Genomic DNA, 25,516 nt, shown 5'->3' on the forward strand with positions numbered 1-25,516 from the left:
GTTTAATTTAATAATACACGGGGGGCAAAAATAGGTTTACAGTTGTTTGTATTCAAAAAGACTTTATTAACTCAATATCTTTATTAACTCAAAAGAATGTCACAATGGCACAGTGCACATGAATATGCTCTATGTTGCCCTTTACAAAAATATATGCTGGTTCTGGAAAGCATTGATAAATGCGGTTAAAGAAAATGAGGAGAACAGCTGATACAAGAAAAAGTGACAGTTTGGAGATTAAAAGATAGACTGGCCACTAGAATAAGCAGTTCAGCTGTGATCATAAAATTGTGTATTCTAATTGGAAGGTACTTAAACACAATAATTTCTGTTTGTTTTAGTATTTCTATTTATTGCTGTGTGCATCTCCCTCTCTGTTTTCCCAGGTGCATTTTAACTGTAAAAATGTGGAAACATCACCCAAAATGTAAACCATGCCATATACCAGTCTTATTAGACATTGTTTAAACAAAGTAAAATGATATATACAAAATGGGTGAAAATTTACATGCTAACAGTCATGTCTTAAAAACTATAATTTTTGGTAAGGCAGAGTATAATTTTTACAGTATAATTATCATTATAAATATGATAATAGGAAAAATATGGCCTTAAATGTACCACATAAACCTGTTGTGGTAAACAAATATAATACCCTGTAGGTCCTTATAGCAGCTATTAAATCAAAGCAAGAAGTGTTATATCACAAATAGGCTTCTCATAACTTGTGGAAACACAAACCTAGTTTAAAAAAAATTCTACATGACGTTATTTCACTCCTTCACGTTCAAGTGAGATTTGATTAGGTGGGTCTCCTTTATCACCTTTTTGTATCCCATTTGCTTAGTCAAACAACACTTTTGACAATAAAAAAAACCACAGCAAGGAAATTACACTGCCACTCGCAACGTAAACTCGTACAAATAACACAAATACGTGCAGCACTTCTGGCAAATCTTTATGAGCAGATTAATTAACATTGCATTAATATCATTTTATATTCTACCTAAAACAGGCATTACTTATAAATAAGCTCAGTAAATAAAACTGAGCACTTTTAAATTATATTTTAAGAATGGGCATTTGTTTAAATCAAAACTTATCAAAATTGTTAATTTAGAAATTCAGAAATATAACACAGAAAAAAACAGACATCTCTCAAAATCTACAATCACCATGACTTCAGATATTTCGGTTTATATTAGGCACTTCTTTTTGCATATATGTAATAAATATAACTATCTTTACACATAAAATGGTACAAGAATAATAAATGTGTGTATACTGTATATCTACATTATCACAGTTTATTCTTTGAAATAAATATAGCATTTCCTAACTTGTTTGTTAAACAATCCACCCAAAAAATCCCATAACTATGAAATACACTTTGGAGTTTCTTACCGTCAACACAGGCTGGTCTTGCTCTTGTTGTTCCTGCAATTTGCCCTTTTTTACATGCACATCGTGCCGTTTGTCTGGCTATAGTCCGTCGAGGCTGACTGCTGTCTCTGTCCAAAGTGACAATTTCACATGTACCAGCAGCTAGTTGACCTGGAAAAAGAAACAGCAACAGGTATTAATGTCATTGTGCACTCCAAAAGCAATCAATTATTGCAGAATAGAGTCATGGCCCAATGTCAGAGCTGATGCTGTGTGATAAATGAAAAACAAGACTGATGGATATCCAGGAAAAATGACATTTTTTTTCTTTGTGTTGGACATGTCAAAAAATTTGTATTGTATTTATCTTTTCAATTTATGATAGATACAATTTTGGGGGAGGTGGCATGAACGTCATGTGAGCTTTTCAGGGGTGGAAGACTATTAAAATTGTGTCCATGAATTCTTTCGATATTCTCCTTTTATGCTTTTCAGGGTGTTCTGATTGTAAACAAAGTTGTTTCTAGTTAATATTTACATTTAATTTATATTAAATGTGTGAATGAGTTATGAATGGGTAAAAACAGATTAATCTCTTGCTAATGTACTGGTGTTTAAAAATGCATAACACAAACCAATTTAATATATATAATTAATATGTGCAGGTGTGTATAAATATTATACACAATCTGCTACCCTAAATGCACTGCTTAATTGAAATGTGCAGACTAAAAAGTGTAAATAATTGAGTGTAAATAATTTGACTTTGCTTACTCAAATCATATACTGTATATTTAGCAGAACACAGTTTCCTTGGGTTTGATGAAGACACAAAGTTTTATCAAACAATTTCTATACTTCAGGTTACTGTAAATTCAGATTTGCATAGGGCTCAAGTCATCTGAATGTGTACACACTATTGTTTTAATAAATAGCTTTAATAATAAAAAAATGGATAATATTACAGCAACAAGCCTTTATTTACATATGGAAATAATGCAGTGTCCCAAAATGCAACTACCATTTATTTATTTTTTTTTTTGCTTGAAGCTCAGGGCTGTCAAAAGTAGACATCTGTGTAACTCATATATACACACCAAAATCTCCCAAACCTGATATCCTTTGAAAGTCAGCCTTGCAGCATAAGAGTGCCTGTGTCACACTGTACACTTCAAAATTTTTAAATAATTATGCATACAGGACAGGTTCTAGACACAGACTGAGTAGGCACCAGCCTAGGGGAACCATGACTTGTGCACAACAAAACCCAACCAAGTGCAGTAAAGTCCCCATCCTCCTCACAAACCACCATAGATGCGCACCGATTTGCATCAGTTTTACATGCTGTGGCAAGCACGGCAATCTTCATGGAGGATCTTGTTCTGTGATTTTACTTTTCAAATCAAACCCCCACCAATGCTTTCTTATGATGACAAGGATGATCTCAAACGGGGACCAGCTCTTCAATATCATTTACAAATTGTGGGCGCTGACATCCAACACTGCCTAGGGGCACCATCTGGTATATGTTACCTATAAAAAGTATCTAGCCTACTTAGAACTTTTCACATTTCATCCACTTTGCACACATTTGTTTCATGATCAATGATCAGTGTCAAAAAAAAAAACAAATAAAAAAAATAAATAAATAAAATCCACGGTGATTCAATACTGCATAATAAAATGTGAAAACTTCCTAGGGGTGAATAGTTCATAGGTACTGCACTTTAACTTTTTGCCTGCTTTAGTTAAATCTGGAATAGGGTCAAACATCCACAAAGGTATTACGTATATCAAACTTTTAACTTTGAAAGTTAATTTCTACAGTTAGTCACTAGTTCTTCTCTAAAACGCCATCCTCCATCCATTCATTTTTTCCTGTTCTGTGCTAGTGAGTTGCTGTAAGCTATAGCACAATCCAGTCCATCACTATGGGTGCTCACACTCATGCACACCTATACAGCCCATTTAGATTTTTAAATTCACCCAGTAGACATATTTTTTAATCTACACTACTTGAGTATCAACACAATGTTACAGAAAGCCCTTATACCTGGCATCTGTTTAAAGGATGTCTATCATTCTACTATTGTATGATACCTTTAAAGAGTCATGTTTGAATATATACACTGTATTAATGTTGTATGCTTTCCTACTAATCTGCTTTATAACTGTTTTATTTTATTTCCTGTGTATGTCCTCTGAATCCATCTTCAGAGGAAATTACTATATAATGAAAAATTGTAATTTTATTTAGGCAAGTAGAAATGGAATACATTTTACTGTAAAAACAGTCCAGCACAGAAAAATCAAACAAAACCATCAGTCTAATCTATAACTATACCTAATTTATATATTGGGCCTGCATCACCAGAAATTTATGTTATTGGCTTTTTATTTTGTTAATTTTTTTGTTTAATTTTTTTTTTGTTAGTAAGAATTTCCTTAGGGTGAAAAAGGAGGCTGTGCCCCTTCAGCTAGAAAGTTATAAAAAAGAAAGAAAAAAATTCATATGAAGATAACTGTATGTCAAAAAGATTCAAAATGGTACAACATGTTCAGTAAATTTAGGACTATGAAAATTAATTGCCACCAAATTCCGAAGAACTTAAGAACTGGTTTTTTTATTGTTATTTTTAAGTGAACCTGGACATCTTATTTCCATATTGTTATGGTAGGTGGGTTAGGATTCTTTGTGGTGACAATATAGTTTAAGTTATCACAACAGACCGTCCACTGAGCAGTACTCAAAACAGAACTAAAAGAGAATTAGGGAATGTGATACATTCTTTATTGAACTTTTTTATTTATGGTTATATAGCAGTATTTCTATGGTATGAAAATATAATAAATATTCCCAACATCACAACTGGTGGCCCAAACAGACTGAGGTGACTAACAGGAAAGATGTATATAAGAAAGTGGGGAGAGAGGAGAATATGACACAGATAAGTGTATGAGGTGAAGGGACCATGGTGCTAGTATGAAGTATAAAAATGAAAATGAGAGGTATAACACAAGGATGCGATAATTGTTGTAGGAGCTGAATCAATAGGGTAGGAGTATATATAGTGCTGTCTCTGTGTTGAATGCTAAATGCACCAATTCAAGAAAAAAGTGAATCTAAATCTGTAATAGACGTCCAAAGAAGATTTTGTATTACATCTTACTCGCTATTTTAAAATGTCTGATGAATTTCAATCTACTGATAGTGAGAAGAATGTTTTTGTTGAACTGCTGACAACTATAAGGACACCAGAAAATACTGAAGTGGATGAGATGGGTTGTAGAGTAGAACCCTCAGCATTCAACACAATGTCAGTTGACAGCATTACAAATTTCCAAACTGTTCACTGAATATATCCTATAAAAATGCAAATAGAACATCCATTTGTTTAGGAATAAATGAGCTACTTTTTTTACTCAGTTTATTGAGTTGTTATGGGACAATTGAGATATGTTGAACTATTTGCGGACATATTTAAAAAAATAATATTCTTCTTAAAATTTTTTTAAGGAAAGGTAAATTAACATTATTGATTAATTTACTTTATTTCTTATTCAATGCCGCATGAGTCTAGCTGACAAAGTTGACTATTCATACTCTCTCTTTAAAAACCATCATATTCTCGTGCTATAAGTAATTATTAAGTAATAATAAACAATTTGTTTACTAAAGCTTACACTGGCACTGATATACATCAGAAATCTATTCCCTATTTGAATGATAATTATAGTTGTATTAACAATATGTTTGCTTTCCATGTTTCTTTTTTATAATGTTCATGTGAGCAATATGCTTAGATGGAAACAAAAATGTTTACTGTTTTTCATTATATGTTCATTGTAATTTGTCAATTTATATTTCTGCTGTAATTTTTGTAACAGTGCTCTTTGTTGGATTCCAGTACGGTACTGATTTTCTTATTTAGGTTGTCAGTTTAAAAAGTTTAACAACCTCTGTTATAGAGCACTGTACTAAATTCTGACTTCAAATATGAATATAAACATGGTATGCAAGTGCAGAAAAACATTTCACCTTTTCACAGATCCTCTCTGGTTGAGTAGGATAGCCTGGGATTGTGTAGTGTTATCTCATCTATACCTCTGTACATTCTAATGAACCTATAAGGCTGCAACTGGGAATAATAGGGGCATTTTGAAAGCACAAACAAGTAACCATGGGCTTGTTATTTTAAGTCACAAGATTACAGCAGTGTCCTTCTACTCTAAAGGGAGCATTTCAGTAAAAAGAATACCATTTATACATATAGAGCATGTAGATAATATTTATGCCCACAGACAAGACTATGCAAAGCCACAAAAAGGAAACCGATTCAACCAGCTCTATCAGTACAAATTTAACAATTTTTCCACTTAAATTTGTAAGCTTTGAAAGAACAGCAGCCAAGTGTATTTATCATAAGGTTTTGTGACTGCATTCGCTGTCACTGCAGCAGCTCTGAGGCGAGTAGCCTGAAAAGATAACTGCTGGTAAACTTGTTTAAAAATAGAATATTTCAAAAATGAATTATAAAGAAGAGGAGAGTTATGATTTCACATACGAAGCAAGGGTTATTGGAAATGACATGGGAAGGTCTTTTGAAAAAATGTTCTGTGGGTTTATGACAGATTTTGTTTTGGATAAACAGATTAAAGTGCCTTTGTCGGCTGAGTCAGTCTTGCAATGCTTTAAGCGGAAGGTTATAACACGGCTGGAAAGAATTGCAAGAGAGATGACAAGGTAATACTTTAAACTCAAGCCATGTACTGTTGGGGGATAGATGGACTTTTCCTCAGAGAGCTGAATAGTCAAAAACTGAAAACTGGAGTATCAAAATAAGGTGAGTATAGGAAGTAAGGAGCTGAAGCCCAAAAATAAGGTTTTCAAGGATTTGAATAGTTTCTAATTGCTCACATATGCTTTATGTACTTTATTTAAAAAATGAAGGAGTTTTTCAAAAATTAATTTGAAAAGCCTTCTTATTTTTGCTTTAAAAGAAATAGTACAGCAATGCTAGATTACCAATGTTAAGCCCTTCAGTACAAGAAACCTCTAGTAATTTGATCCAGGTTTTATGTGTTGTTCTTGTTTTAACTTGTCCTTGGACATTGTTTTGCTTTATTTAATTATTTGTCATGATTTCTTTTCATTTTTTACACATTGTCTAACCATAACACAACTGACTACCTATAGGATTCAGGACAAAAAAAACAGTTCAGACATTATCGAATCTAACTTGGTATATGAAATTCAAATCACTTTTCTTTTTTATAATAGATCTTTAATTTATTTTCAGAAGGAAGAATATTTTAATAATATGCTTCTCAGTCAAACAAAGAGAAAAGCCAAGCAAAATGACACCTTTTATTGGCTAACTATAAAGATTACAATATGCAAGCTTTTGAGGCAACTCAGGCCCCTTCTTCAGGCAAGATGTAATACAGAACATTTTGCTTGGCTTTTCTCTACATTCATAATGGCTAACACGGTACAACACCCTAGTACTTCAGTCAAACAAATAATAGCATAACAGATACAATCATTTACTTCAAAAAACAAGGAAAAAAGAAATAAAAAAGGAAAAAGAAGAGTGATGCCTGCAAAAAAAGAACCCTGTCTAACGTTTTAAACACAATAGAACAATTAATAGCATATGAGAGTCTATCACAAGCCCAGCATGTTTATTCTAAAATAACATTAATGAACTCTTGCCATGTTTATAAAACATTCTGGACACATCCTTTAGGAGAGAATTTTATTTTTTTTCTATTTTGAGATAATATACAACTTCATAAATCACTTTATTTTCAAGTAAATATCTTCAACTACACAATAATTTTATGTGTTTGCATTTTTGTCAGAATGGAATCAAGTGGAAACTTCTTTTTACACTAATTTAAAAAATATGTCCACAAATATAAGGAATGACTACCAAATTGATATTACTTTCTCACATCCAATAAAATTGTACATTTGTATTCTATGTTCAAATTATACACCCATAAATTTACACTGCACCTCCAATTTATTTTTAAGACTTAAGCCACTCAACATCTATCCCACTATGTATAACTAATATACTGTAGTTATATTCTGATTGTATTTATTTCATGTTCAGAAATTTAGACAGGACAAATATTACCTTGCATTTTCTCTGCCAGCTAATTAGATTTAAGGACCTGAAAGGGAATTCAAATAAACCCAACCATTTAAAACTGCCACACACTGTATGAAAAATGATGATATAAATTGCTTAAAGGATTATGCGCAAATGTAATTACTTCTTGTTATTTTTTAATACTATCAGCTATTCTTTATTAGATTTGATGAGGCAAATTGTAAAGCTACTACATTGCATTCTGTATTTGGAACACTAAAAATATGAAATTTAGGGCAAATTTTGTTTAAATTATTGTGGCTTTAGTTAGAATTAAAAATATTATTATTATTATGTTTGACTTATCATTTACCTGGAACCATATAATTTACATTCATGCAAATAGAATAAATACTAAAACTGACTGCAGTTGCTCAGAGTTGGCAGCACTACTGCCTCACAGCACTTAAATAACAGTTTGACTTTGTGCCTAGATGTGTTCTATCTGATGTCTATATGTTCTCTCTGTGTCTGTGGAGATTTCACATAGAGGAACACTATTTTCCTCTGAGAATAAAAGCATCAATGATCGACAATCTAAAATTAATCCAGTGTGACTTAAGGATACGTGTGTGAGACCAGACAGCTATCTTTGCAGTTGCCAAAGTTGGCATTACTTACCCTTTTCAAAGTAAAAAGGGAGATTACAAAATGGAATTGTGTTTGTGCAGTGTGTGCTAGTTATGTCCTAAAGAAAGACTATAAAAGGTGATAAAATCTGATGAAAACTGATGTATTGAAGCAAGGCGTGACTCTTTAAGTTGAAACTGAATCCTAAGAAGAAAGTTAATGATTTTATTAATGGAACTTTCAATATAGTTGAAAAAGGAGATGAGAAAATAAGCAAAAATACTTGTGTAGGTCAAATCAATTTCTGATTTAATATTCTTCACAGACAGCACTGTCATAGATCAACATACATAAGGCAATATGAAAACTCACACATGCTTGAATATACTGGTGCAATAGATAGATTTCTTAACACAATTCTGCTGAATAATTTGTTGACTAAAAGTAATCATTATAGCACATTTACATGTGCTTCAATAACCCAGTTATTCACAGAAATCTGATTTCTAAAAAGCCATGTAAAACCTTATTCCGAATACAGAAATCAGGTTATTGGTCTCTATGAAACCTGATTATCAGAAATAGATTTCTCTGAGAATAATTTATTTATGTGGCCATGTAAACCCTTAATCGGGTTTTTGTTAAGGATTTTGCAATCTGCACAGACTTTCATCAGCAATGGGTAGATGCATCCACAAAATACATTGCCAGAGGCAAAATGTTCAGGTGACTGATTTACTCCTTCTCCTAGCTAAGATAATATGTCTCAATATTTCAGAAATAGCTAAATGTATGTTGATAAGCTGAATGTACAGTGCTATATTCAGCAACACATTCTCAAGAGCAGTAGGCTAACACGTTAAAAGTAAAGTGCATTATGTAATCTGATTACTTTTTAAAGCAACAAGTACCTTAACACAATGCGTATCATACTGAAGCAAAAGTACCTGTATTGTTATTATTCCAGCAGTTGTTAACCTGCAGGGCTCAATTGCACAGCCAAGCAGAAAAGAGTGTGCTGCGAGAAATCTGGTAACGGAAACCTATATGATGGCTATCACAGATTATCACAGGCATTATACATATTTTCTGATACCCCTCCTCGAACCGCCACCTTATCGTGGTGGAGGGGTTTGTGTGTCCCAATGATCCTAGGAGCTCTGTTGTCTGGGGTTTTATGCCCCTGGTAGGGTCACCCAAGGCAAACTGGTCCCAGGTGAGGGATGAGACAAAGTGCGGTTCAAAAGACTTTCTATGATGAATAAAAAATTTGGAGAGCATTTTCCCTTGCCCGGACGCGGGTCATCGGGGCCCCCATCTGGAGCCAGGCCTGGAGGTGGGGCTCGATGGCGAGCGCCTGGTGGCCGGGCTTGCACCAATGGGGCTCGGCCAGGCACAGCCCGAAGAGGCAACGTGGGTCCCCCTTCCCATGGGCTCACCACCTATGGGAGGGGCCAAGGAGGTCAGGTGCAGTGTGAGTTGGGTGGTGGCCGAAGGCAGGGACCTTGGCGGTCCGATCCTCGGCTACAGAAGCTGGCTCTTAGGATGTGGAATGTCACCTCTCTGAAGGGGAAGGAGCCTGAGCTACTACGCGAGGTTGAGAGGTTACGGCTAGATATAGTCTGGCTCACCTCGACGCACAGCTTGGACTCTGGAACCAATCTCCTTGAGAGGGGCTGGACTCTCTACCACTCTGGAGTTGCCCCCGGTGAAAGGCTCTGAGCGGGTGTGGACATACTTATTGCCCCCCGACTTGCAGCCTATACATTGGGGTTTACCCCGGTGGACAGGAGGGTAGCCTCCCTCCACTTTCGGATGGGGGGACGGGTCCTAACTGTTGTTTGTGCGTATGCACCCTTTTTGGAGTCCCTGGAGGGGGTGCTAGAGGGCATACCTTCTGGGGACTCCCTCGTACTGCTGGGAGACTTCAGTGTTCACGTGGGCAATGACAGTGAGACCTGGAAGGGCGGGATTGGGAGGAATGGCCCCCCCCCCGATCTGAACTTGAGTGGTGTTTTGTTATTGGACTTCTGTGCTCATCACGGATTGTCCATAACGAACACCATGTTCAAGCATAGGGGTGTTCATATGTGCACTTGGCACCGGGACACCCTAGGCCTCAGTTCGATGATCGACTTTGTGGTCGTGTCGTCGGACTTGTGGCCACATGTCTTGGACACTCGGGTGAAGAGAGGGGCGGAGCTGTCAACTGATCACCACCTGGTGGTGAGTTGGCTTCAATGGTGGGGGAGTGGGGGAGGATGCCGGTCAGGCCTGGTAGGCCCAAACGTGTTGTGAGGGTCTGCTGGGAACGTCTGGCAGAGCCCCCTGTCAGAAGTAGCTTCAACTCCCACCTCCGGCAGAACTTCGACCATGTCCCGAGGGAGGTGGGGGACATTGAGTCCGAATGGGCCATGTTCCGTGCCTCTATTGTTGAGGCGGCTGACCGGAGCTGTGGCCGTAAGGTGGTCGGTGCCTGTCGTGGCAGCAATCCCCGAACACGTTGGTGGACACCGGCGGTGAGGGATGCTGTCAAGCTGAAGGAGTCGTACCGGTCCCTTTTGTCCTGTGGGACTCTGGAGGCAGCTAATAGGTACCGGCAGACCAAGCAGAATGCAGCTTTGGTGGTTGCTGAGGCAAAAACTCGGGCATGGGAGGAGTTTGGGGAGGCCATGGAGAACGACTTTCGGATGGCTTTGACAAGATTCTGGGCCACCGTCCGGCGTCTCAGGAGGGGGAAGCAGTGCAGTGTCAACACTGTATATGGTGGGGATGGTGCGCTGCTGACCTCAACTCAGGACGTTGTGGGTCGGTGGGGGGGGGTACTTCGAAGACCTCCTCAATCCCACTAACATGCCTTCCAATGAGGAAGCAGACCCTGGGGACTTGGAGGTGGGCTCCCCTATTTCTGGGACTGAGGTCACCGAAGTGGTCAGGAAACTCCTTGGTGGCAGGGCCCCGGGGGTGGATGAGATACGCCCGGAGTTCCTCAAGGCTCTGGATGTTGTAGGGCTGTCTTGGTTGACACGTCTCTGCAACATCGCATGGACATCAGGGACAGTGCCTCTGGATTGGCAGACCGTAGGGTGTGTTCCAACTACAGAGGGATCACACTCCTCAGCCTCCCTGGAAAAGTCTATTCGGGGGTTCTGGAGAGGAGGGTCCATCGGATAGTCGAACCTCGGATTCAGGAGGAACAGTGCGGTTTTCGTCCTGGTCGCGGAACAGTGGACCAGCTCTACACCCTTAGCAGAGTCCTGGAGGGTGCATGAGAGTTCGCCCAACCAGTCTACATATGTTTTGTGGACTTGGAAAAGGCATTCGACCGTATCCCTCTGGGAATCCTGTGGGGGGTGCTCCGGGAGTATGGGGTACCGGACCCCCTGTTAAGGGCTGTTCAGTCCCTGTACAACCGGTGTCAGAGCTTGGTCCGCATTGCCGGCAGTAAGTTGAACCCATTTCCAGTGAGAGCTGGACTCCGCCAGGGCTGCCCTTTGTCACCAATTCTATTCATAACTTTTATGGACAGAATTTCTAGGCGCAGCCAGGGTGTTGAGGGGGTCCGGTTTGGTGGACTCAAGATTGGGTCACTGCTTTTTGCAGATGATGTTGTCCTGTTTGCTTCATCAGGCCGTGATCTTCAGCTCTCTCTGGATCGGTTCACAGCTGAGTGTGAAGCGGCTGGGATGGGAATCAATACCTCCAAATCCGAGACCATGGTCCTCAGCCAGAAAAGGGTGGAGTGCCCTCTCAGGGTTGGGAGCGAGATCCTGCCCCAAGTGGAGGAGTTCAAGTATCTCGGGGTCTTGTTCACGAGTCATTGAAGAATGGAGCGTGAGATCGACAGGCGGATCGGTGCGGCGTCCGCAGTGATGCGGGCTCTACATCGGTCTGTCGTGGTAAAAAAGGAGCTGAGCCGTAAGGCAAAGCTCTCAATTTACCAGTCGATCTATGTTCCTACCCTCACCTATGGTCATGAGCTATGGGTAGTGACCGAAAGAACGAGATCGCGAATACAAGCGGCTGAAATGAGTTTCCTCCGCAGGGTGTCTGGGCTCTCCCTTAAAGATATGGTGAGAAGCTCAGTCATCCGGGAGGGGCTCAGAGTAGAGCTGCTGCTCCTCTGCATCGAGAGGAGTCAGATGAGGTGGCTCGGGCATCTGATCAGGATGACTCCTGGACGCCTCCCTGGTGAGGTGTTCCTGGCATGTCCAACCGGGAGGAGGCCCCGGGGAAGACCTAGGACACGCTGGAGGGACTATGTCTCCTGGCTGGCCTGGGAACACCTTGGGATTCTCTCGGAAGAGCTAGAAGAAGTAGCCGAAGAGAGGGAAGTCTGGGCATCTCTGCTCAAGCTGCTGCCCCCGCGACCCGACCTCAGATAAGTGGAAGAGGATGGATGGATGGATGGATGGTGGATGATGATGACATTTCACTCCTTCTTGTGCAGTTTAATGACGTCGGACCTTTTTGCCAAAGGAGAATTCCAAAAAGTTACTTGCACATGTAAACACGGATTATTTAGAAATCAGGTTTCTGGTTTATTTGGGTTATTCACCTTAAGCAGATTATGTGTGTACATGTAAACACACTGAATGTTAGTGTGTCTAGAAACATCACCAAAAAACAGAATGCCTATGACTAATTTCTTGACACATTTGCAAACAAGAATTGCTTTTTTCAAGATTTATAAAGCTACCCATTTATTTTAAAAGTAGCGGAAGCATCAACACAATATCCACGTGTGAGATTTGCGGCATTTGTTTCTTTTCTTGTGTGCATAAAAGAAAAGGCTTCTTTCCAGTCTGTAACCCTGCTTGAAGAACTCTGTTGCCAGGATAGGCCCCAGCTTTGGCTCTCAGCGATCCTGTGCTCAAAATAACAGGGTTTCCAAAAATGGATAGAAATAAATGATTTGTAAAACAAAACAGTGGTGTGCAGTACAGTACATAATGGAATTATTACTTTATCACTTTTGCTCAAGCATCTAATGGCCATTCTTGATTAGTTTGAACCTGTAGCATTTTCTTCACATTTAGCTCAATGCATTTATTAAGAAAAAAATAATTAAATGCAATTAATATAGGAAACAGGCAATTTTAGAACTAGTCTTTTGTATTTAATTAACTCTTTCATATAGCTGTGTCAACAGATATATAATGCTGTGAAACAACGCTATATAGCCCCTGACCCGACACAGATTGGACATGGGAGGCATGTGTAAAATAAAACAAATACTTTTATTTTCTTCGTCTGTGGGCTACTGTGGGCAGTCCCAAGCACAAGCACAAATACACCGCACTTTCTCTTCCTCCTTGGCACTACCACTCCTTCCAAGCAACCTTGTCCTCCTCCACCCAACTCTGGCTGCTGAGTGGTGGTCGCTGGCTCCTTTTATAGTTCACCCAGAAGTGCTCCAGGTGCTTGATCATCGATTTCCGGCTGCACTTCTGGGTGTGATGAATATGCTGCCCACATGGGCTCAGGAGTCCCAAACACAGCACCCCCTGGCAGTGCCTGCGGGACCCAACAGGGCTGCACCCAACTCCAATTCCCAGGGAGCCCTGCGGGAACCTGAGGCACTGTTCCACCCCAGGGGAGCGGCCATCTAGCGTCCAGGGGGAGGTATTGCAGTGTCCAGGGCTGCTCCCCCTGAATATAGTGTGCAGGGGCATCCCGGCTGGCATGGATGCCAGCTGCCTGCCACAATGCCTAATGTGTGATTATTTAAAGTGTCTTGTGAAGAGAGACCAAATAATTTTGTTTCATTCATCAACTTCACTTATTTTCAAATTACTCGTATATTAAAATTAGTGTTCTATTACTTTTTAATATTCAACACAAGGAGACCCAACTTTCAATTATGAATGAATCACACTTCTAAAAAATATATCTACATACAATTCTAGTTTAAGCATTCTAATACAGCAATGTACACTGTTGTTTAAACTGTTTGAGGTACATAAATCTAGCCACATAATCTGAAATGGGCGACAAAGATTTATCTGAGCACTTTTTCTTGTTTTCTAAAATTTTAAAAGAGACTACTTATGAATTTAAAGTTTTCAATAAGTAGATAGCAACAGCAGCAAAAAATATAATCACTACTGAAGTAACTAAATAAGTAAACAGAATTTTCTAGTCACATTTTCATTAAAAGGAAGCATGGTGGCACAGTAGTTAGCTGTCTGGGTGGAGTTTGCACATTCTCTCCACCTGTGTGGGTTTTTTTCACAATACTCTGATTTTAGTCCCACACCCCAAAGACTTGTATAATAAGTTAACTGGAATTCCTAAATTAGCCATTGTGGGTGTGGGCACCTTGTAAAGGACTGATGCCCTGTCCAGGTTTTATTACTGTCTTTCATTCAGTCATGCTAGGACAGGTTCAGGCCTTCTGAAAGCTCTTAACTGCATTAAGTGGGCTGAAAAATGAATAGATGGCTATGTTTATTTTTTCAGCTGCTGGCCTTTTGTGTTTTCACCATGTCTTCTCCTCCTTATCATAAAACAAATGGTTTCCTATCCTAGTGTTAAAATAACATATTCCAATATAACCTATGACCTGGAGCTACAGTGTTTAAATGCAAAGTCTGATTAGGCCAGCTTCAGAGATTATTTAGATGTACCACGCACATAAATATAGACACACAAACAATCCTTTACACAGATGTGTACCCAGGAAGGCTGTGACACTGGCTAGATGAAGCGCAGAAGGATAATGAGAGGTTACTAACGAAAATCACATTGATAAATTATGCATAAGTGTAGATAGCTTCATACCATGAACATAATCCATGTTTATCATCATACACTGGTCACACAGCCAAGCTGCCCAGTTCCTCCTCTACCTTTGTTTTGATGGTCTATTACAAATTCTACGCCTGTTAGATGCTGTTTTGTACTTGGATGATTTCTTTGAAACATTTGAATTCACAGACTGTTACGGATTTGGCTTTTTTAAGAAAGTGAAAATAAACACAAACAAAGCAGACCAAGAAATAAATGTATTATTCCACCTACTGTTAGAAAATTTTTACATAAATTAATTCCAAGGCAGAAAACCTATACCATAAGCTTTACAAAAAAGTCTTAAAATAAAAGAGATTAAGCTCTTTTCAAAATCATTTTTGAGAACTCTGTTCAAGTTAACTTTGTTTTATTTAAGCTTCCGCCTTTGGTGACTCACAACATCTCTAATAATGAATAGAAACCTCTGGGAAACTGGCCTGTGCTTAATACCTGAAATGAAATGCTATCTCTGAACAATCACTAGTTCTTAGCATCTCAGCACAGAAACACAGATAAATCATTACACTACATAAAACTGTAGGATATCATTTATTTTTGTAAAGTTATATTGCTTGTAATAGGACATTTTTATAATATTGTTTATCAAAAGTAGTGTTTCTTCAGCCACTTGTTTAAATTTGGTTGCCACATTTGATGGAAAAAAAGACCGCCTTGATTTTAGCCTGCTGCTGAAGGTTTGTATGTGTTGGTGTATGAGCACTGTGTACTACAGTAATATGACATCCATTGAAACACTTCTGAAAATGTAAAGCAAATGTTCAGCCTGTCAGCTTAGTTTGCTAGTCTCCAAGGTGTAGAATCTTTTACTTATTTTGTTGATTGGTTTAATATGAAGTCCTTAGTGGTTTGCAACTTGAATGCATCTCTCCTTCATGGTGTCTTCCTATATGAGGTTCTCTATTTAATTAATGAAGTTCTACTGGATCCGGCTTAGCAATGTCTTTGAAGACTGACAGCTTAAATTAAGTTTCTGTGTAGTCTTCTCTGTTAAGGAAAAAAGAGTTGTAGTTTCTTTAGCCTGCCCTTTGAGTGCTAGGATATATTTGGTTATGAAACTCTGCAAAGTTTCAAGCATAGTTAAGTCTCGTCAATATCACAGTGATTAGGTGTGCACACAGCACTCCTAATATAGACTTGCGAATGCATCAGACAGAACTCTTCAAAAGGACATTGACAGAAATAAATGTATCTGGCGGTCACTAGGAGTAACTGACTGCTTTGATATTACCATGCTGAAGAGCAAGTTACTGTTCTCTTATTAAAGTGTTTTTGCAGAAATGTAAAGAATCTTTGCATAAATAAAAACAATCTCTACTACATGGTTGTTGTACACATTCAACATGATTATTAGAATAGAAGTAACAACAAAAACTACTGAAGGATAAAAGATGTATAAAATAGAGTATGGCCAGTACATTGGAACATTGGTATTAGAACTGCTAACTCATAGACTCAGTAACCTCGGTTCAAATTCCGTACCCAATGGCTGGAAGTGGAGATGCATGTTTTCTCCATGTCCATGTGGGTTTTTCTCTAAGTACTTTGGTTTTCACCACACATCTCTCTGCATATTAGGTTAATCTGAAATTGCAAATTCGATGTGCGTGTGTGTATGGGTGAGTGGGCCACATAAACGATTAGCACCCTATTCAGGGCTGGATTCTACCTATAGGCTCTGGATCCCATGCCTCAAAATTGGATAAAGTGACTTTATGAATGATGCATTTTATTATGATATGTTGTGAAGAGATTGCTGCAAATGTATGCCGTATGAGAAATAGACATTGTTGAAAGCATATGGTATAATGTTCATTATATAAGATAATATATTCCAAAAATAAGAAAGAACAAACTGGAGAGACACTGATCAATTACAACTAACCCTCTGTAATATAAATCAAAAAGGAAAGTGAAAGCAAAAGATTATCTAATCTCCATTGCAAGTTAAAAATGGAAACCTCACAGAAGTACAAAACACAATTAAAAATCTTTCTTCCAATAAACTAACAAAAGAATGACAAAGTGAGTAAAAGTATAATTAACAAAAAATGGACAATTTATAAAACATAGGCACTGTGGGGATTTTCTGATTAACCTTATTGATTTTATTAAGGAAATGGCAAGAATAGTTGAAGGAAAGAATGAACTGTATGATATCTTTTACGGGTATTTAGACTTTCAAAGGACATTTAACATTTTTCCACATGGAAGGCTACTAATTGAAGTGAAATCTGTGAAAATTGAGGTTAATGTTCAGAGCATGATCAACAACTAGCTACAGGAGCAGGAAGTATTTTGTTATACACTAGCCAAGGTGTCCAAGAGCTGGGACAGTGACTGATTCTCACCCAGAAAGAATACATCAATAAAACATTTAAGACATTTAAATATTTTTGTTTCTTGATGATCAGCAGCTGACAGCTCAGATTCCATACAAAGTGTCCAAAAGATAGTGGATATAAAGGTAAACAATCTAACAAAGAAGAAATAAGATTTGATAATCCTATTATATGATAGTACATTTAAGAATATGGGTATTATTTCTTATGAATATATAGTGCCTTATTTCTTTCAATTATTTCACAGAATTTCTCATAAAGGAAAGTACTAGGAAACATTTTACATAACAGACCTCATTACTAGTGCTCGTTACACAATGGCTGTACACTGCCAATAATAAAGAAAGAAGGAAATCTCAGAACAAACTGACTATAATTCAAGAAAAAGACTAAATCTGTAAAATTTATGACATGAGTATATACAGTATGATTGTAATTCCAGTCCTTACAATATTAAATAAAATGTGAAAGCTCTTGAAAAGGATCAGTCAAATGTGTCCCATTTCTGGCTGAAAGTATAATGAACAGCTGGGACAATTCAATTCAGTTTTGTACATTTTTAAATAACACTCTTCACTTAAACAGGCTCAAAGTATTTCTAAAGGAACAAAACATCTGTACATCCATCTATCCATTTTAAATCCTGCAAATTGAGGATTACAGTGAGAAGGTTGGGAGATCCTTACCCAAAATACCAAGCATTAACATAAAAGCTTAAAAGCAATATTTGCATATGTAACAACACAGATTTACTTAAATGATCATCAAAAGATACAAGTATACTTCAACTGAAGTGAAACATATGGCTAATGGAAAATGTAGAAGAAATGCAAAACTTCAGTTATCAAGGTTAATAGGAACTAGTGCTGATTGGCAAAATTCGCCAAAGTGTATTTCGCAGTTAATGTTCTGTATTCAACAGTGAAGATGCTCCCACATTTTTTCCTGGGAATTCACTGTGAAGCCGGTTTAGATGCACATTGTAGGACTGCTGGCAAAACTGCTTTGAGCATGCGTTATAACATGACCCGATTAATGCTGTAGCCTTTCATCCCACAGCCATTCAAAAAAACAAAAACAGAAACTTGTAGCACGTTCATTTGAGGGATATATTAGCTGACCATTATGAGAATATTACGAATACTGTAATTGGATATATAATACTGACCCCTGTGTGCTAGCTGTGCAGTGCAGCATGGCTAATTATGCATGCATAATTAGCCAGTTGCCACAGCTGCCAGTAAAAACAAGTCTTAAAGTAGCCTTCCCCTCCCTGAGTCAGAAAAGATGAGACACTGTGAAACAATACAAATAATAACAAAAGGTTTATTACTATTTTCAAGGTGATTTTCTTTGTGAAGGAAAAAAAAGTGGGAAGCATATGCAAAGAAAACATAAGGAAACAAAAAAAATACATTCTAGCTGCAACCTGATTCACAACTTCAAACAATGGACTGAGCCAGTCCCACGGCACCTTTTTGTGGCACAGCCAATACATGCCCCAAGACTGAAACTCTGTGAGTACAATTATGTATATTTTGTTTTCTTATTGCTAGTCTGAGGCTGTTTGATGTATTTTGTTTGTGGTAATTGTTATTTCTGTGTCATTTGTTGTTTAAGGCATGGTGGTGCAATGGCTAGCACTACTGCCACACAGCTCAGGTCACATTTATGGCCGTAATAATCAGTCCAGCATAGTGGGCAGACACTTTCCTAGCCCTCAGGGACTATTAAAACACCATTGCAACATTATTCTCAAAACAAATTCATTTCCGCCTTCCCATTTGACTTTAACGAATATCACATAGCTTGGTGAAGTTCTTGAACATTTTCATGATTTTGCAGAATCCACGGTGAAGCAGACTCTGCAAGGTCCACTCTCACCAATAGTAACCATGAAAAAAATAATACATAAGTGAATATCTATAATATGACGGAGATTAGTAATAATACAATATTTAAATAAATGATAAACATAACAGCATACAGATACATTTTTTTGTTATAGACAAAAAACATATCAGATCTTTTGCAAATACGTTCAGTTCCTTTAAAGATATAAGGGTGAAAATACTTCTTATAGGGGGCCATGAACTTTAAAGTATGCTCCTGAAAACCACTTATAAATCTAGATGGTGGCTACGAATAACACTCAAAAGCAAATGTTCAAGCAGGAAGAGATTTAAATTAAGCATACTGTTTCAATTCTAATAGATATCTAGCTCTCATTATCAACATTATTTCTATATAAAACAAAGAAAAGAAATTCTTACAATTTTTTTTTCTTCATTTTCTACTAGGAGTTTTAGGAATGCAATGTCAAAGCCCTAGGGACTTGGCTATGATTCCATGCCTGCTCACTTTAATCTGGTTTTCTCCACATCCCCAAGTCATACAAGATTGGTTAAATGAAATATCTAAAGTCGACTGGGCTTTCATATTTGGATGACAGGTGTCCTTCTAGGGTTAGGTCCTATCTTACATACATTGCTGCTGACTTATACGTTTGTGTCTTGTGAATAGGTAAAGACATAAAATAAATGGATGGTCAGAGAATAAGAATGTTCATAAAATGTACAAAAATCTTCAATAATTTTGTCATAGAGTGGTTCTGTCTTTAGAATGAACCACTACTTACATCACTGATGACAAGAGCTTGATGCATTTCTAAGATTATTAGTAAAGTAGTACAATATAGAGCTAAAGAATATATATTGATCTAAAGAAAGTTCAATTATTCAAAGACAGACAGATAAAAGGATATCATGTAATAACATTTAAAACAAGTTCAGCTTATGGATGTCCTTACAGGCAACATTTTGCTTTTGCTGTTTGATGAGTAAAGAATGCTATTATGGTAAGAATATCAGATGCTCCTGAAAAAGGATCTGTCAAGTCTTTCTCACTTTGAAATCTTTAGCAGAATGTTATACTTGAAATTCCACTAGCAATATGTTTTATAACTGATAAGCTCACTTTATAACTACTTTTATCATGCAAGTTTTCCCCCATCATTTAGAAATGAACACATTTTCAATCATATTTTAAATGTGCCAGTTTTGACATGTATTAATCTGCCATGATAAGACCTAAAATGAAAAACATTTCTTTCTGCACTAGTGTACTGTATTCAGTTTGCAGAGTTAACAAATCCTGGTTAATTCAAGTGTATGCATTACATTTCTTTCAGACTTTACACTTCAATTACTTCTGTTAGCAGTTTATTTAAAATAATTAAAAAAGAAACTTCTTCTGAACAAAGAATACATGATGCTTAGTCATTATCAAAGCTTTAAAGAAAAATATCATACACAATATTACATAATAGTACCACCATCTTTGTGACAAACTATTTTCCTATCAGTTGATATTAATGAATTGGCATAAAAACATAACCCATCCGCATTACAATACAATCCAATTACATGTATATTTTCAACAGGCCAAGAATTTAAGCAAGAGAAATATGGAAACTCTAAACATGAGCACATCACTCTTTAACTGTGTTCCTCCCCATCACCTGCAGAAAGCAATCCACACTTCTTTAAGAAATAACCAAAACCTTGAGCTTGTTGCTACAAATTTGCACCCCACCTTAATCACACTTGCCTATAACTTTCTTCAGTGTAGGATACAGACTTCAGTCAAATGTTGTCAACAGGTCATTATTTACAAACAGCAAAGAAGCACCTTTAGCTCATCAAAGTAGGTGTCTCAGCTTGACTTTTATAATCTTTCAATTAAAATCACAAATAAGGAAAGAATAACATGGAGAGAGTCTTGTACCCACTTTAATTGGATTCTATGTAATGTTAAGTATGCAAACACATCTCTTCCTGTAAAAACACAGGGAGTGAATGATAAGGAGCAGTGACCATTCAACTGTACCAGTTTTAACAACTGACTGTGCCACATGGTATGTAGTAATAGGCCTCCATTAAGTCCACAAAAATATGTGTAAACAGATTTGACAAATTTCCACAATCCCTAAATCTCAGTTCTACAGCCAGGACAAAATCTGCCATTGATCCTTGGGGATAAACTAAACTATTGGCCAGAGTTTTCATTTATATACTTCTAAATAGCTTTCTCAGGAAGAGTACTTTCCTACTGTAAATTGGAATATGTATTTATTTTTTAAACTTTCCTAAGTTAAGAGCCACCACCTTGGTTTGCTAATCTTAATGTATGATGCCCACCTTCCATACAATACTGAAGAAGTTGGTAAAATGTGCAACATTTATGTAACTACAATGATGTTACATAGGCTTTATTCATGTTAAACAGAGCCTTAAACTTTTCATTCTGACTGGAAGGTAAGTTAGGGAACACAGAAGGTTTGAAGTAAGGAAGGCATATATTTCAAGTCAAGGTAATAATGCTCGCAGAACATTAGAGTGGTGACATGTTGCATTTTGATTAGCACATGCAAGTAAGAATTTCAGTGAACTCTGTGCATAATAAAAATATTAACCCTAAGAATCCTGATGAAAATGCTCCTATAGCATTCTGTTCTTTCAGCATGTCAGGCTGGATTTCATTCATACTTATGTCCTTGCCGCATTAAAGTTTTGACTATCCTAGAGATCAGATCCACAGATAACTGAAGCAATCACAAGGTTAACTGTTCTGGTATTGTCATTGTTCCCTAGAATTGGGAGAAAATTCTGCGAAAATAGCTATATAAATTAATCAAGTACGTCAAAACCAAAAACTAATTTAGTTTTAAGAGATGCATATTCATTCATGCTGCAACTGAAGTTGACAGATGTGTGTAATTTGTTTTTAAACCCCATTTACATGTTTCTTTTTACAGTGTTAAGTAAAAAATTATATTTATGTTTAAGGTGAAGCATAGAAACTAGTAAAAATCTGTTCCAACATATTTTTATTGAAAAAGAAAAACATTTATTACAACAAAGCACACAGCAGATTTATATATAAAAATAATTAACAGATCTTAGCACTTGCTTAGACAAAAATAACATTATATATCAGAATAGCACCTTTGAATAAAGTGCCCAGCCACCAATTTTTTGTCTCTAAAAATAAAAAGGCTATAAAATTCCAAGAACAAAATTAAAAACATCATATGTTGTACAGTTATTTGCTTTGTTCATTTGTAAAAGATTGCTTATTTTCAGCAATGGCATATTTAGTAAAAAGTATATAAAATATTTTTACCAACAGAAATCATAGTTAATTACTGAAAGTTTTGTTGTTAGTACAGTAGCTTGCTTTGTGTAATAATAAAAACTGCCACTTTTTAATGGGCCAAGTTCAAATATATGTTCTACATGATGGGCAGGTACACTCTTTATATGGTGAAGGGGGCATTTGAACTATGAATTTTTTAAATCCTTTTTTTCTTTTATATTGATTTTAATTAAAAGCAATTAACATTCCATGCAATCAAGTCAAACTTAACAAGACAAAATTTATCCCCCACCCAAGAGAAAGAGAGGACAGCCAATAACCAGAGCAAATCTTAAAAGCAGCAATTAAGGAATATCGCCATATTGCGGTTCACCTATTGCGGCTTCACTGTATCGCGGGTTTTTTAAATACAAGTGATCGCCCATCTATCGCGTAAGTTACGTTCCAGACCCATCAGCGATAGGTGAAAATCCGCGATATAGAAAGACCATATAAATAAACATTTTTATAGTTTAAGCCTTAAAATACCCCCACATACGCTTTAAACAGATGTAAACTTATAAAACAAACTTTGTTAACACATATGATTTGTGGATGTCGGACTAAGGATATGAGTAACATCTGTCTATTATAAAACATTTTAACTTCACCCAAGACAAGGCAGTGAGACAGGAAAACAGCTGCTGTACAGGCTTTTAAATTATTGACACGGAGAGTGACAAGCAGCACAAAGCCCACTTCTCCTTAGCGTGCATTCAGCTCTCTCAGAACACGAAGTAGCAGGAGCGTACCGCGCCTCCGGGGAGAGGGAAGGGGGTTTGAGCGAACGTGCGTTCAGCCCTCACACCCCCCCCCACCCCCCAACACTCCTCCTCCTCCTTCAGAATGCACAGAGCGACAAGCAGGCATTTTGGCAGAAGCAGCAGAAAGTCCACTTCTGCTTAGCGTGCGTTCAGCTGCCCCCCTTCACAAAGCGAGTGGCATACACATCGACTTCTGATCGCTGTGCGTAGTGTTACTCTGCGGTGTTTAAGAGTGTAGAAAGTGTTTAAGAGCATAGGAAGTGTTTATAAGAGTGTGGGAAAGGTTAATAAGAGAGTGAGAAAGGTTTATAAGAGTGTGGGAAGGGTTTATAAAGCCTTAAAATATATATAAATAATAAAATAAATATAGGTCGCTACTTCGTGGATTTTCACCTATCGCGGGAGGCTCTGGAACGTAACTCCCGCGACAGGTGAGGGATGACTGTAGTATAATTTTCCCCGATATAAAAGCTTATTCTAAAATGTTATTGACTAGATCCTGCCATATTTAAACATAAATTTTTAACAGATCCTCTAATTGAGAATTTGATTTTTTTCCAATTTAAAATAGTATAGAACATCAGTTACCCACTGACATGAAAGAGGTGGAGTGGGATTCTTCCAGTAGAGCAAGATAAGTCTACATGCTAGTAGTGAGATAAAGGCAATTACAGTTTCTTTGTAATTCTCCACTTTAAGCCCATCTGGGAATATACCAAACTCAGCTGTTAATGGGTTAAGAGTGATTGTGACACCAAGGCTGTCTGATTATGGGGACTTTAATCACGTGGATTTAAAAGCAGTGCTCCCCAAACTCCACCAGCACGTAAAGTGTGCTACTAAAGGAGCCAACACCCTAGACAAGGTCTACTCAAACATCAAGCGGGGCTACAGAGCTAAACAGCTTCCACACCTGGCCCAGTCTGACCACATGTCACTGCTGATGATTCCTGCATACTCCCCTCTCCACAAATCTGCTCTTACCACCACAAGATCCATCACAACCTGGCCTGATGACGCCTCTCTGCTGCTGCAGGACTTCTTCAACAGGACTAACTGGGACATTTTTGAAAGTCCAGACCTGGAACTCTACACCGACAGTGTATTGTGTTACATCAAAACATGCATTGACACTGTCACAGTGGAGAAACATATCCGTGTCTATCCAAACCAGAAGCCCTGGATGACAAGAGAGGTTCAGCGGCTGCTAAAGGAAAGGAACACTGCCTTTAGATGTGGTGACAAGGCTCTCTACAGCACGACACGGTCCAACCTGAAGAGAGGCATCAGAAAGGCTAAGAGGGACTATAAGAGAAGGATTGAGGAGCACCTGGACAGTAATAACAGCAGGCAGGTTTGGCAGGGAGTCTAGCACTTCACCAACTACAGGACCAGCCATGGAGCTGCTGAAGGTGATGCCTCAATGGCACAGGAGCTGAACCACTTCTTTGCTCGCTTTGAGATGGAACTACCAGAGGCAGCTGTTACACATGTAGTAGCAACTCACAACAACATCACCCACTCCCTTAGGGTGGAGGAACACGAGGTGAGATGCTCGTTCCAGGCTGTCAATCCTACGAAGGCAGCAGATCCAGACGGTGTCCCTGGATGTGTGTTGAGGAGCTGTGCAGAGCAGCTGGCTGGGGTCTTTACAAAAATCTTTAACCTGTCACTGTCCCAGGCCTCACATCCTCCCTATCTGAAATCCTCCATCTTACTCTCTTTACCAAAAAAACCTGCCTGAATGACTATCGGCCAGTAGCGCTTACCCCGGTGTTGATGAAGTGTTTTGAGAGACTGGTCTGGAGTCAAATCATGTCCTTCATCCCTCCCACCTTTGATGCACACAAATTTGCTTACAGGGCTAACAGGTCTACTGAGGACGCTGTTGCTGCTGCTCTCCATGCTACCCTGTCCCATCTGGAGCACCAGGGGAGCAAAGCACGTCTCCTCTTTATTGATTTTAGCTCTGCTTTTAACACCATCCTCCCTCACAGATTGGTGTTCAAGCTGCTAGCCCTGGGACTCCCATATTGCACCTGTATATGGATTAAAGACTTCCTAACAGACCGCACACAAAGGGTTAGGGTGGGTCCTCACATCTCCTCAGCCATCAGCATCATCACCGGCTCTCCTAAGGGCTGTGTGCTGAGCCCCCTGCTCTTCATGCTGTACACACAAAACTGCACCCCCGCCCACCACAGCAACACCATCATCAAATTTGCAGACAACACTACTGTGGTGGGGCTCATCTCTGGGGAGGAGGAGTCCGCCTACAGGGATGAAGTGG

General features: G+C 38.1%; 1 protein-coding gene across 4 annotated transcripts in view; it reads right to left on the minus strand.

Moving 5' to 3' along the window:
- Window positions 1-25,516, minus strand: part of tafa5a (TAFA chemokine like family member 5a) — a 719,776-nt gene that overhangs the window by 282,100 nt on the left and 412,160 nt on the right. For all 4 annotated transcript variants that reach the window (XM_028812114.2, XM_028812105.2, XM_028812088.2 and 1 more), the window contains exon 2: window positions 1,405-1,554. In XM_028812114.2, the coding sequence (XP_028667947.1) occupies window positions 1,405-1,554 (150 nt within the window). The remainder of the gene's footprint in view (window positions 1-1,404; window positions 1,555-25,516) is intronic.

Source organism: Erpetoichthys calabaricus, chromosome 1 (assembly GCF_900747795.2).
Source record: "Erpetoichthys calabaricus chromosome 1, fErpCal1.3, whole genome shotgun sequence".
In the NCBI taxonomy this organism is placed as follows: domain Eukaryota; kingdom Metazoa; phylum Chordata; class Cladistia; order Polypteriformes; family Polypteridae; genus Erpetoichthys; species Erpetoichthys calabaricus.